This window comes from Hipposideros armiger, unplaced genomic scaffold (genome assembly GCF_001890085.2).
Source record: "Hipposideros armiger isolate ML-2016 unplaced genomic scaffold, ASM189008v1 scaffold_349, whole genome shotgun sequence".
Lineage (NCBI taxonomy): Eukaryota > Metazoa > Chordata > Mammalia > Chiroptera > Hipposideridae > Hipposideros > Hipposideros armiger.
This window is the reverse complement of record NW_017731699.1, coordinates 1,241,347-1,256,133: the sequence shown is the minus strand read 5'-3', so window position 1 is coordinate 1,256,133 and position 14,787 is coordinate 1,241,347. Positions and strand designations below refer to the sequence as shown.

Below are 14,787 nucleotides of genomic sequence, written 5' to 3'. Positions count from 1 at the left end.
GCAGCATAGGCAGCTGAGGGGGGTGAAAACCTTATCGGGGTTGGAGTGCCAGTCATTTCTGGCCTGCAGGTGATCCACTGATGATAGTCGCGTCTCAGCTCATGTTCTCTTGGCTTTCTCCATGGGAGTTCTTTTCTAGTCATTTTGACAATATCACAACAATTGCCTAAGGCAAGTGTCCCATAAATTGTGTTAAATAAAGTAAGACTAGAGTCGTTGTCTTCTAGTAAATGCAGAAATGCTTGATGAAAGCACAATGTCTTTTTTCAGCAGCTTGCCACTCATGTGCTTCATCTAACATCTAGACAAATGATTTCCAAGGGCCCTTTAGTTTTTTGGGGTTTTTTCTACTATAGGAATTTAGATTAGGAGAGAAGTCCTAATTAGTGGGCGAGTCAAGCTTATTATTGCTTGAGACAGATTGCATTGTATTGAACCAGTGTTTGAATCTTCTCTGGCAAATTCTTACGTGCTTTTTCTGTTGTCCTTCTTGTCTTTAACCGCACCCCCACCCCCACCCCCAATTGCAGGTTTGTGTGCAGCTTGGTGTATTATGGCTTAACTCTGAGTGCAGGTGATCTAGGAGGAAGTATTTATGCCAATCTGGCCCTGTCTGGCCTCATAGAGATTCCATCCTACCCCCTCTGCATCTACTTGATTAACCAAAAATGGTGAGTATAAATGAATATTGGAGTGTACCCTACACATACACTCACATCTGTAAATACCTAAATATCACCATCTTTAACCATATACAGTATCTGCTAATGACTCCCCGGTGATGAGAATTGTTTTCAGACCAAACACAGAATTTGTTTTTTAGTATAATATTTCTTGGGTTTCATGTTTATGAGTTTTTATGTAGGCTTTCAATCCAATATTAAAAGGCATTACTTCCTGAAGGTGTTTGCGTCATCTGTGCATAATTCGTTAGTCCCTGCAGATGGGATTATTAGCTCTATGTAGACAGAACCCCACTGACCCAGTCACTGTCATTTAGAAGTGCTTCCCCAGGACAAAGAACTGGAGGAACAAGAAAGATGTTCCTTACCTCTTAAGACCCACTTGACTTTGTGGAGGGGAAGACTATGTCCTGTTTTGCTACTCATTGTCAGTGGGCACCATTTTGAAATACGTTTTACAAGTTCTGTAGCACACCCTTTCCTCAGTTTTCTCAGCTCCCTTCTGTTATTGAGCCCTGACCATGGCAACGAAAATCCCCATCCTGTGTGAGCTAGCAATCAGCTGAATTGTGCCAGTTCTAGTTCCCAGAAACCAGCATGCCTTTAGCCTTGCGCTTGGAGCTGTTGATCGTGACCTTGGCACATTTTGAAGGGTAGGTTTGGATTCTGTTCAGTTGAAGGGGTTTTCTTTGGGGCGGGGGGTGTGGGGGGACTCCCCATTGCCTCTGCTGACCCCTCTGTTAGTGACTAAGGTTACTCTCATCGTGGTCTAAGAGCTGAGTTAGGCAGCACATTAAAAAATCTGTCCCCACCATCCCCAGTGTGCCAGATGCCTCCCCTTTGTGCAGTTACAGCTTCCTGTGTACCCCTCTGACCACCACAGAAAGTGCTACAGGACACTGTCCATGGGGAATCCTATATGCCTTTGCATCCCTGGGGCCTGCCTAGCATGGGATCTGTCACGTGGAAGGCATTCGATGCTGACTTAAATTAAGCAAAATGACCTGCAGAACTTAAGTCATCTCCCGTCTCCTCCGCTGCTCCCACCAGAGTCAGGATTACAGTCTGAAGTGGAAGGGAGGAATGCTGCTTTTGGGATCAAGGTGACCTGAATTCAAATCTAGTCCCAGTCACGTGTTAGTTTTGTGACTTTTGACAAGTTACCTCCCTATGCCTCCATGTACTCATCCTTAAACTAGGGATTATAAAATTCCCCTAGCAAAATTGTCATAGAAATTACAAGTACTTCTGAAGTTCCTAACAAGGACCTAGCAAGTTGCAGGCCCCTAGAAATGGGGGGTGGAGGTGCGGGGGTGGGGGGTGGCTTATGTATGTTAATATCTTTCTTCCAAGTCTAGAGCTCTTATTTGAAAATTGCCCCTCCCAGGAAAGCGTGCAATAAATTTCCCTTAATTCTGACCTACTAACAAGAAAACTTTTTCTGTTCGTATTTTCAAGAGAGGGGCTTGTTTTACAGCATTTAAAATAAATGTGTAACTGCATAAGATTCAAGTAACCAAAACTTAAAATGAGCTAGAAGACCCCATCCTCTATGTTTCAGTTTAATTCTCTGGGAGGTGGAGAGAATAGAACAGCACACGCCGTATGGTTTATTATCAGGATTAAGTAAGATAATAGATAGAAAGCATCTGAAACAGTGCCTGGCACACAGCAAATACAGAAACAGAGAGAATGATTTTTCCCCCTTGCACACATTATTTAACCCTGCCATCCAGCAAGTTTCCCTTTGTTTTTCAATGGTTATTTATTTCATGTCCTGGTCAGTCACATGTACCATGCACTCCTTAAGAAAAGATGAACATGCATAAATGAAACTGAGGACATTTTAAAAAGGATGGTTAGGGGGAAGACACAGATGAAGTCATAAGATTCCCAAGAGAAATGCGTCATTTCTTTTCTATTATTTAGGTTTGGTCGGAAGCGGACATTAGCAGCGTTTCTGTGCCTAGGAGGCCTGGCTTGTCTTATTGTCATGTTTCTTCCTGAGAAGAAAGGTATGCCTTTCGAATTTCTCCATAAGGGTTTTGAACAGCACTTTTATTACAATGAATCTCAATATAGTGGAGAGATTACCATATGCCATGGTTCATTTCTATGATTGCATATTATTTAGCAATTGTGTGGGGTATAATGGGCCAGATTCTTTCCGTTGCCTAAACTGTTCTCTGGGTGAATAATGTGCTGAGAGGTGCACTATTAATTCTTTCAGGCGATTAAGCTACCATCTGGGGTGTCTGGGCTGCAGTGTTGGTGCTGTTAGAGTTGTTTATTTGATGATGATGAGGACCGTTTAGTTCTGCACAGAAAGAAACCCCGGCCAATTCTGTAGATTGGACTTGTCGTTCCAGCCAATCACAAGATGGGAGGGAGATTGGTGTCCCTGGTTGTGAAAGGTGGCTTTGGCACCCCTCAATATTCTCAGTCTATCAATATTCACAATAATAATAGCGGCAACAATAAGAATATTCATGGTTGGTGAAAATTGGCATTTTCTCAGTCTTCTGTAAGTGTGAATAAAACATCCTTAGGGAACTTTGGTATTTTCATATATTTATAGCTCTGCTATGCAAACATAGCTTCCAGAAAGGTCCCTTTTAGCTTCCTCATCTAATCTTATCTGCTCCTATATGGAATTTCTATAGATAGCATGGGTTCTCACCTGTTTTTTGGACTGGTACACCTGAGGCATGCCAGTTACCAGTCACATCAGGAACTGTGGTTTTAGCGGTGATCTTCAATGACAAGGAGTGAGTTACAACAACTCTGCTGCCAAGGTATATGGTTCAACAAAAGCCCTGTTTGGGGGGCATTTTGATTTTGATTGAGCACCGTCTCGTACTTCCGGTGGGACTCGTGAGACGGTTGAACGTAGAGGTTTGATAACTACTGGAAATGCAGCTAAGAAGCCGTTTACCATCAGAGCTTTTCACATATGAATGCTCCTTGGGCAATTGCTTCCCCTTGCCGTTCAGTTGTGCAGGTAGCCCGTGGAGGACGCCAGGGCCACGCGCTTGAGTTCTGTAACCTGCAGTGTACCTGCCATGCTCGTGGCTGCCCCCTGCCATTCTTTGCTTTGAATCTGGGTGCCCTTGGTTGACATGCTGGATTTTACCCAACATTTAAAACAGCCTTCTAGTGATTTTCATGGACTCATGGAAGCTAGAGAATTCAGTGTTTGGCTGTGTCTTATTCTCTAAGCAAATTGTTGCCTCTGCTAGTGCCAGGAAAGAGGGACTCCTGAGCTGCTGCAGCCCCAGGCTTGTGGGACTAAGTGCCCAGTTCTGTTTGCCTGGGACAAGACAGTCATGGGCTGCAGACCATTGTAGCTTTCTGTCTGGCAGATTTTGCTTTTCATAGACGACTTGGCAATTCAATTGTTTTCTACCTATAGTAGTCTAGTGCTCTGTGTGTCACCTTCTAGAGAGAAGCTCTTTATTGTTACTCTCAGCATACCTGTAACCTGTCACACCTATGCAAGACGGGCCACTCAGTGTCTTTCCTCCCTCCCACATACCTGTACACTCCAGGTAACCCACACCTAGGACTCTGCACATGGCCCTTTCTACAAACACCCAAAGTGAAGTGGATCTAGACCCCTCTTACTCTGCTCACTTCCAGCTGATTTAAGAGAGCAGCTTGAACTCTTGGCTGATTGTGCCCCTTGGTGGACACCTAGCATAGCAGAGTATACGAAATGTGACATAGCCGAGTGTCGTGCACCCTCCACAAACATACCTTAGGAACGCGATACCTCTATTATAGTTGGAAAAGCGGACATCTAGTCTGTTTTTGAAGATTTCCAGGGAAAGGAATTTCGTAATGTCCCTTAGCAAAATTGTTTCTATTTCTGATAACCATTAGAATGTTAGAATGATGCTCTTCCACTACACTGAGCCCATTTCCTTTCGTTTTATTCATCACTAGAGACAGAGAACAGATGGTCACCCTTTTACTTTTTTAACATAATCCTTTCTACACTTGCAGACAGTCATCTAGCTGATCCTGAATTGTCTCTTTTTTGAGCTCAAAAATATTTGTTTTTTTAAACTTTCTTTCAACCTTTCATATTTATTCTTTAAAATATTTCGATGGCTTTCTTTGAAATCTCAATTTTGTAAAGGTTCTGAGCTTTAAGCTACATGTTATGAACGTTCTGATAAATACATATTTCAAACGGGGCCTAGTAGTTTGGAAAATTCTGTTAGCATCTTGTGTGCACTTGGAGACCACTCATTTTCTCACAGCTTTTTAGACTTATTTTCCCCTCACTTTTTCTCCACCAAATCTGTGTTCATTCTCTCCTTTCTGCCAACTCAGGTGTCCCTCTACCTACCAGCTTTTTTTTTAGCATCTATATATGACTGTGGTTCTCTGTGTCTGAAGCACAGACATAGAGGTATAACTAGAAAAGACAGCAGGTAGCTAGAAAATAGATTATTTGGCATTTCTCAGCCTGTGGTTTATAATTATTAGACAGAGTGTTCTGTCCAGTTCATATTTGCACACTGGCTGGCCTCCAAATGAATGTTCTCCCTCTGGGGATAATGTTATCAGGTGGCCACTAAGTTTGTCCACAGATTGGTCATCATACATTTTACCTTGCTTGAAAGATCCTGATTAAGCTTACAAGACTGGCTACCATTTATTAAGTGTCTTCATAAAGACAAGAGAACTATGTGCTGGGTCCTCCTCCTATATAGAAGGTATTACATATTATCACCATTTTATAAGGAAACTAAAGGTCAGATAGGTCAAGCAGCTTGTCCGAAGTTGCATAGCAAGTAAGTAGCACACCTGGGAGTCTGATTTCAGGTCTTTATGACTCTTAAGTCAATATTGGTTGGGGAATGCTGTTTCGTGGAACCAAAGTATTCGTTGCAGATAGTGAAGCTATGGCCTTAGAGGATTAACACTGCCTGAGGAGGGCCGGCTCTTAGTCTTCAGTGGGCAGGCCTGATGGGAATTGGCCAGGGTCAAGAACCCGGCTTGTCAGGGTGGCACTGGGCAAGGAGGTTAGCAAAGTGGTTTCTGGCAGTGGTAGTCCTGCCAGAGAATGCTGGGAAGTGCCTGCACGTGACAAGATGGACAAGTGTCATACTTGAAGGGCATGTGTTCAGACTCAGCTCTAGTGGAACCTTTATATCTCATGTCTTTTGTCAGCCTTGGCCTGCCCATTCTTTATTCATTGAACTTCTCTAGTGCCTGCTATGTGCAGGATACTGTTCATAAACAACACCTCGTTCCTGGCCTTCTTGCTCCCGAAGACCGGAGCAAAAGCAAGGATGTCTATTCGTACACCTTCTATAAAGCATTGTACTGAAATTACAAGCGAATACAATAAGGCAGTAAAAAGAAATTAAAGGGATTCAAATTGGAAACAAAGAAAGACCACAAGACCACATGATTATCTCCATTGAAAATCCTAATGAACATACAAAATAAATCTCCTAGAATTAATAAATGAGTTTAGCAGAGTCATGTGACATGTAATTTTATTTCTGTATATTAACAGTCAATAATTTAAAATTGGAATAAAGCAATACTACTTGTAGTAAAATTAAAAATACATAATATTTAGAGATAAATTTTACAAAATATAGGAAACTATAAAATATAAAGCATTGATGAGAGAAATGAAAGATCAAAGAAATGAATTAGTGGTAATAATGATTATAAAATAAATAAAGAGATTACCATACTGAAGGATCAGAAAATGTTGTTTAAAACTTCCATTCTCCCCAAATTGATCTATCTGCAGCACAATCCCAACAAAATTTCCAGCAGGCTTCTTTTTATTGATAGGTATTGACAAGTTAATACCTAAAATTTTATAGAAATGCAAAGGATCTAGAATATCCAAAATAATGTTTTTCAAGAAAAACAAAGTTGGAGGGCTTACCCTACCTGATTTTAAAATTTACTACAAAGTTACATTACTCAAGACAGTATGATACTGGCATAGGAATGGTGGTCTAGATAGATAATGGAACAGAATTGGGTATGAAATAGACCCACCTCTAAGGTCAATTGATTTTTATTTTATTTTCTGAGGAGGGAATGAGTTTTTACTCACCTTTTAAAAATGTTTTATTCAGTTACAACATACATAGAGAAAAATGCACATGGTCAATTGATTTTTTAACAAAGATAAGTCAATTAAATGAGGAAAAGATAATCTTTTCAACAAATGGTGCTGGAATAATTGGATATCCATATGCAAAAATTTAACTTCAACTTGCATGTTATATCATATGCAGTAACTAACTTGAAATTGATGGTAGACCTAAATGTAAAGGCTAAATCTATACAACCTCTAAAAGAGAACATAGGAGAAAATCTTGGTGACTTTAGATTAGGCAAAGATTTCTTAAATAGGATACAAAAGGCACAGAAAGAAAAAAAAATCAACTTAAGACTTCATCAAAATTGAAAACTTTTGCTTTTTAAAAAACATTATTAATGAAATGAAAAGTAAGGTGCAGAATGGGAAAGATATTTGTGAAATACATACCTGATAAAAGACTTGTATCCAGAATATAGAATCTTACAATTCAGTAAGGAGAAAAAAATGGGAGAAAGATTTGAAACAGGCACTTCTCCAAAAGGATATAAAAATGACAAATAAGCATGGGAAAAGATGTTCAATATCATTAGACATTAGGGAAATGGAAATTAAAACCTTGTTGAGATACCACTACACACCTATAGTATGGCTAAAATAAAAAAGACTGACCATACCAAATGTTGACAATGATAACAGGAGGAACTGGAATGCTTATGTACTGCCAATTGAAATGCAAAATGGTATAGACACTGGAAAACATTAGCAGCTTATTTTAAAGTGAAACATACACTTACTCTATGACTCAGCTTTACTCAAGAGAAGCAGCAACATAGATCCACACAGACTTTGATGCAAATGTTCATAGTAGCTTTATTAATAATAGCCCCAAATTGGAGGGAAACCAAATGCCCATCAGCTGAGGAATGGATAAGCAAATTGTGGTATGTCCATACAATGAAATATTACTCAACCAACAAAAAGGAATGATTTAAAACCTACTGATACATCTAACAATAGAGACAAATTTCAGAAGTGTTATACTAACTAAAAGAATCCAGACACAAAAGTCTACAAACAATTATTTCATTTATGAGGAATTCTAGAAATGGTGAAACTCTAGTGGCAGAACTGTGTGCATATATGATATTAAAAAAAAAAAAAGCCAAAGAGAAGCAAAATGAATTGTGTTTTTTCCCCTAACCTATGTATCATAGTAGAGGGCCTACAGCTGTCTTAAAGATTTTTTTACATATGTACAAACAATAAAAAATTTGCTATAGTCACCCAGTGACTATATGTAGATGATTAAGTTGAATTTTTACTATTTTGGGTCAGTGAAATGTGACTATAACATAATGAGACATTTTGTCCTGGTGAGCCCAAATCAGCTCTGAGAAAACTTCCGGATAACTAGTTCCAAAAATTAGTAGCTGCATCATAGGAATAAACTTATAGCCTCTTGAGTTCAGTACTTTGAAGGAGACAAGTATTTTGAGAATTCCTCCCCCCTTCCCTTTTTAAAAAAAGATAATTCAGTTAAATTATCTCTTTTAAGTCACTCTTTTTTCTAAACAGTTGCTTTGAACATTCATTGGTAATAGCCAATAATATCTGATTTTTTGGGTAAAGAACCAAGCTCAGGGATACAGGGAACCAGCCCAGTGGCTGCAAAGCATTCCTAAACATTAACTTAGGATGACCAACAGCCCAGCAGTTCCACAGGCAGGGGTCTCAAAGAGAATAAGAAATAATTATCTAATAAACAGAGCTGTCTGAAATTTACATGGGCTACCTTGAGCGAGTGAGTTCCCCCAAGTTTAAGTGGTGACTGCAGACTCTGTTGACAGAAACACAGGAGAGAAGTTTCAAAGATCAGATGAGGTGTTAGGCTGCTGGGAGCACTCTGTGGGCGTGGGGCTGGATCCAGGCTCCCAGATGGCCACAGCTGGAAGTGTCCTGAGACCCAGGTGGGGGATTTCTTTCAGCCTTGGATCTTATGGGTGTTTAGATGACAAGCCTTCTATGATGTGCCATTTGAATTCAATTTTCAGGATGACAATCCTTAACCTGTTGTTAAGGATGTTTTAGAACATCTCCATACAGTTCTGAAAGATGCCATCTTGTTCGGGTTGAAAACAGTCCCAGAGACCATTTGCAGTCAAGCAGATATGCACATTTCTGTTTGCTTTCATGTCACTCAATACCTTTTCCCAATTCACTCACTTTTCTGGAAAATAATGGGTGAATTTAATGTTCCCTCATTATTATTAATGGAAGTTGTTAGATATCAAAAGTCCAGACACATATTTTGGGGGTAAATGCTGACAGGAGGGATTCTTTTTCCAGAAGCACCTCATGGTGTAAAATAATATATTCGGTGCTTAAAATTGCTAGCATCTTCTTCCAAATAGGCTGGCAGAAGAGGAGAAAGCCCCAGATGGTCGAGTTTGGCAGTGCCTGGGCCACTGTGTTCATGACGCCATCTTTAAAGTTGATGAAGATTTATTTCATTGTCAAGCAGAGGAAGTCAAACATATTTTAGAATGGGGTGTATCATGTGCCTCCCGCCTCAGAAGCTGAGAGAACATGCACACAGGCTCTTTTCACTAAATTAATCCCTATCGTAGTCCTTCTACCGATTTATTCCACAAATATTTAATGAGCACCACTGTGCATCGAACTATGGGAAGTGCTGTGAGAGACATGGATATGAACAAGATACCAGCCTTAGCCTGAGGTACCTCAAAATAGACTGTGGGCAGACAAGACGGATACGTCAGCCACTGCAGGGGAGTGTTTGGAGTGAGCCAGTTGAATGGATCAGGAAATAGGGGCAGTGAAGGTCAGAGGAAGGAGAAGATATTGCGTTTGAGTTATTTAAGGGAAGAGTGATTTAGATGAGCCATGCCTGCAGTCCCAAGAGAGGGAACAAGTGTGTGCTATTTGGCAGAAATGTCAAGGAGAATGAGAGGCAATTACTTTGGCACTTAGGACATCGCTGTTGATCTTTAAGAGTAGGAGTTTCAGGAGAGGATGGCGTTGGGAGCCAGGTCACTGTGACTTACAGGGCAGACGCACATGAGGAACTGGAGGGCCTCGTCACTCGTGGGAGATGTTTGATAGCGAAGCCGGGAAAGTACTACAGAATCGATGACAATTTTGTTTTTCCTCAGAAGAAAAGAATTGTTATTTCGAAGGTAGAGGCTAGTGGGTTACTGAAGGGGAGTGGTTAAATGTGTTTGAAAAAGAACCACAGGATAATTGATAATGTTTTTGACAGGGAAGTGAACTGGCATAAAATTTTGGATTTTCTGTAAAAACGTTACATTAAGACACTCAAATCTCATTATTGATTAGTAAGTCAAACAAGCAGTTGGGGAGGAGGAAGGATGAACAATAGTTCCCTTATTGGTCTTGTTCTTTAATGAACATTGATGTTTCATATCTTCTGGTAGTAATTTCATGGAATTATTTCTTATCTTTGCAATGGAATACCGTGAAATGCAAAACTGAAGGTAGGAGTTTTTCTGGTCCTCATGTCTACTTCCCTTATCTATCAGACTTAACTCCCCTCCCAAGCCAGGGCTTGTCATACTGACCACCTTTTTGCATCATTGATTGCTGAGCAAGGTTGGGAAGAAAGGAGAGGCAAGTAACACCCTTGGTAGATGAAACTTAAGATTTCTCTGAAACTCACTGTACTAAAATACAGAAGTTTTTGGGGTACTCTGTCATTCAGCAGAGAGGGCAAGTTTAATCACACATAATGACCACCACTATGTAAGATGTCGTGGCAATAGCCAAAGCACTGAGAAAATGTGTGCATGTGTGTTGCGTGTGATTACTAAACCTTGTGAATGTGTATTCAGTCATATTCCCTCTGCTGTTTGAGATCACCCTGATACCTCTTACTCTTTTGGAATTAAATGTGTCATTTAAAAAAAAATTCGTTCCACTAAGGGCCTCACAGGTGTTGCCCTTGTCCTCCTCAGACACAGGTGTGTTTGCAGTGGTGAACAGCCGTTCCTTGTCTCTGCTGGGGAAACTGACCATCAGTGCTGCCTTCAACGTCGTGTATATCTACACCTCTGAGCTTTACCCCACAGTCATCAGGTATGTCTCACACACAGCACGTTGTCCTTCACACATCCTGCATGTTGTCGTGGACACTTGTATCAACAGAGGTGGGGTTCCCACCTCATCTGGAGCAAAGTCAGTATGGGCAGCAGCAATTCAGCAAGCAGCTGTAAGCTGTCCATGTAGACCACTCTTTGCTCACTTGGCTAAAGAAAATGGAGCTTGAGCTGGAGTCCCTCCTGCAAATGGTGAGATAAGTACTCTGCTCTAAACATATCCTGTCACCCAAGTAGTGCTCGGATGTCATTTTATTTTGGTGGACCTCATTTGTTCAGCCACATGACAGACAAGGGGACACAGTCCCTGTTCTCACAGAGCCTACATTTTAGCACAAAATGTACACATTTGAAAGAAGATAATTCCATATAGTAATGAGTGAATATTAGATTTACATATTAGTTGTTAAAGGTGGTTTTTAATGAGGAGGACCTGCTTACATAAAAAAGAACATATTCTATCCTAAGTTTCCCCTCATAAAATAGGTCTGAAAACAAAAAAACATCCCAAACTTTGAAGGGCAGGGATTCACAGAACTGTCGGCCAGTGTTCCCTGCGTCAGCACAGTGTTTTCGAAGCTCATTCCAAATGGATCCTTCTCTCTCCCTTATCCACGCAGGAAGCCTAATGGGCTTTTTCCCGCCTTTTTCCCAGTAAGAGATCAGATAGTCTGCAGTTGGCTAGTCACTGCCTAGTTATGCCTGTACCCTACTTTCTTTGGCTACTGGCTATAAAACTAGGATGACCATTTTACATGTGCGAGGAATGTGGGTGTTTTTAACAATTAGTCTGGGATGACGGGGTTGATGTGTGGTCATCCTCCCAATAACCATTCCCATCCCCGCCTCTTCCCACTTCTGTCATGCCCACACTTCCCAAGAGGTAATGTTCTTGGTGTCCTAAGCATATGAGCTCAGTCAACTCCTATTTATATGCCCGACCCTCTAAGAGTTGAGTTTCAGTAAATGGGTAGATGTGTTCGGTCACAAAGCCGTGGCTCCCCTTTGGCTGTATTCACTGATGGGAGACCTAAGAGGCAGCTCTGCTGTGTAGGGTCCTGGGCTTCCACTTTGGGATCTATTATCCTAGGCCCACTAGCTCCCAGGGTCTTTAAATTGTCTCTGTAGAACTTACTGATTTTTCTTACGCCTTTCAGGAATGTTGGGCTTGGCACGTGTTCCATGTTCTCCCGAGTTGGTGGGATTATCGCTCCCTTCATCCCCTCCCTGGTTGGTTTGTACCTCCTGATTTTGTTTTTCTTGATTCTCTGCTTTGGAAATGCATGTGCTTTTGAGTAGAAAGAGGTAGTGAACAGCAGCCATTTAAAATTGGCCTGACACACATGTGAAACTGTGCCTTTTAGATTAAAGACCCTTTTAGATGACGTATCTGTCTAATCGCATGGACTCTTACCGAAGATGCTTTTGCCGCCAGGGCTCTGATGTTTTTGCTCATTGGAGCAAAAAAATTTCATTGGAGAGTTAATGCCAGCTTGCCTCCTTTCTGTCCCCATTCACAAGTCAGTCCATTAGTGAATATTTATTAAGCTTCTGCGGTGTGCTGGGCTCTGTGCTGAGCTACTTACGTATATGGTAATGTTAGGCCATCCTCACAGCAACCATATGAGGTAGGCATTGTTGTTACCCTGTGTTAAAGATGAGAGTATGGCAGAAAGAGGCCAAATGCCTTCTTCAAAGCCTCACCACTTAGAAAAGAAAATGAGAAGAGAAATACTCCTAGCAGTGTGTTTGTTCACACTTGTTGCCATTTTCTAAATTTTATAGTCAAAACAAAGGCCCCTGAGACTTCAATGACAGCCCTACCAACCTTCCAGTCTTGAAATGTTCTGGTTCTCTGACAGAACCCATGGAGCCTCTACACATGTCTCTGCTTGGTCTGCTCTGTGACTTTCCCAGCCCAGACTCATCGAAGGGTGACTAGATTTGGCGTGGCACTTTGAACCTGTTATATAGACAACTGTTCATTACTCAGGCAACTGTACTCACCACCTCCTAGGTCAGGATATCTCTGAAATGCCATTGTAGCTTTTTTTTTTTGAGTCGTGATACACTTCCTTTTTCTGAGTATCTCTCTCCAGGTCTCGTGCTGAACTTTAGGTTATAGGACCCTTCTTATGAAGGAGCCATTAGTTCCATTCTGCAAAATGTGTCTGACATGAGTGGTCTGTCATGAGAGATACCCACCTTGGGATAGCTATCCTAAAACACTATAATACCCAGCACTGTGTTCCTACTGATTTCTTACTGAATTGAGGAGAGGTGACAGTGTTGAGTTCCCTTTGATTCAACAACACACCCACAGTGCTGGACATGTGTCTGCATGTAAGTGGCCAGAGGTCAGAGGTCCTCCTCCCCCTCTGCCCCCTCCTCCTCCTCCTCTTTCATCGTCTCTTCTCTTTTGAAAAACCAGCAAAATATTGTCTGAGGGGACATCCTAATCAGTTGTGGTCCTACGCACAGAATTTGGAAGCCCAAACCAGAAGATGATAACACTGAGTAACTCCTGTGCAGGAATTCCAGAATGTTAATATCAGCTCAGAAAGGCCCCAGGGCAACATCCTGCAAGAACTGTTCCCCCTCTCCCACACTCTGTGTTGCTATCTTTGAACCTGTTTGTATTTAAAGAACTATTTCAACTTTCCTGAGAATATGTTTTGGCTTGCTGAAGCGAGTGCTTGTGTCACTGGCCTCTGTCATGTTCAGTTCGGGTCGTTTCCAACCCTTTGTTTGTGTAGGGTTCTTTGGGCTTCTCTTTTTCTTTTCAGGGGGCTTATACCTTTAACCCCCATGCCCCTCATTTATGGTGCTAATCGAATCTTCGAGTGTTGACGGGATTGTCCAGTTGATTCCAGGGTTGAGAACTTTAAAGTTAGTTCGTCACCAGCAAATACCTGGAGTGTCTCCTAAGTGAAGAGTATGTGGGGATCGCTGTGTGAGAAGCTGCATGCCTGGGATGGAACCGCAGCACCTGATTCCTATGAACTCTAGCCACAGAGACCTGGTCTGCGTGTCCCACACAGCCCCTGTACCTCCGCCCCCCAAAAACCAGCTTGCTGCTTCAGATCCACATGCCAGCGCTCTGATTCTCACTCCTATCTCTGTATGCCAGAGGAATCACTCAATTCCCAGGCTAGTTCTCCAGGGGAAAAGCAGTGGGTCACAGTGTTGTCTAGTGGGAATGCACTAACTGGATAGTAAACAGGGAAGTTCCTCAGCCATAAGACTGCGGATGTCACCTCCAAGGAAACTAATGCTTTTGTTTGTTTCCATTCCGCTCTCTGCCCCCACAGAAATATGTGCAGTGGTCTTTACCCTTCATTGTCTTTGGAGCCACGGGCCTGACATCGGGCCTCCTGAGTTTATTACTGCCAGAAACCCTTAACACCCCGTTGCTGGAGACGGTTTCTGACCTTCAGGTGTATTCATATCGGAGGCTGGGGGAGGAAGCTCTGGCTCTACAGACCTTGGATACCTCACAGGTATGGAAGTGTTAGTCTGTCATTGAGATTTACCACTTAGATAATGACAGTTTGGGGTTGGGGGAGGGGGGAAGTGGGTCTGGTTAAATTAAATAGAACCGAGCAAAACTGCTGGAAAACAAAGGTGGGATCTAATAGCAGCTGATTGTCAGAGAAATCAAGCTACTTGATGATTCCTTTGCTTTCTTAGAACACCTTAGGAGCTCATTCTTAGGGAATCGATGTCATAAAAATACATTTGTCCGCTGAATGAGTGGTAGATAGTCCTTTTCGTATTAGAAACATCATGCTGTCCTTTCACCGCCCTTTTCTCCTTTCCCGTTTCAGTCTGCAGACAAGGGGAGTGCTGTCGGGAGTGAGAGCGAGGAAGAGGAGGAGTTTTACGA

The 14,787-nt window shown here is 41.8% G+C and overlaps 1 protein-coding gene across 1 annotated transcript in view; it reads left to right on the top strand.

The window, feature by feature from the left end:
- SLC22A15 (solute carrier family 22 member 15) overlaps positions 1-14,785 on the top strand; it is a gene marked incomplete at its 3' end in the record, with an annotated part of 73,261 nt that extends 58,476 nt beyond the window's left edge. The window contains exons 7-12 of the mRNA XM_019661454.1: positions 531-671; positions 2,613-2,698; positions 10,761-10,881; positions 12,059-12,131; positions 14,213-14,401; positions 14,729-14,785. Of these exons, the coding sequence (XP_019516999.1) occupies positions 531-671; positions 2,613-2,698; positions 10,761-10,881; positions 12,059-12,131; positions 14,213-14,401; positions 14,729-14,785 (667 nt within the window). The remainder of the gene's footprint in view (positions 1-530; positions 672-2,612; positions 2,699-10,760; positions 10,882-12,058; positions 12,132-14,212; positions 14,402-14,728) is intronic.
- Positions 14,786-14,787: the final 2 nt, after the last annotated feature.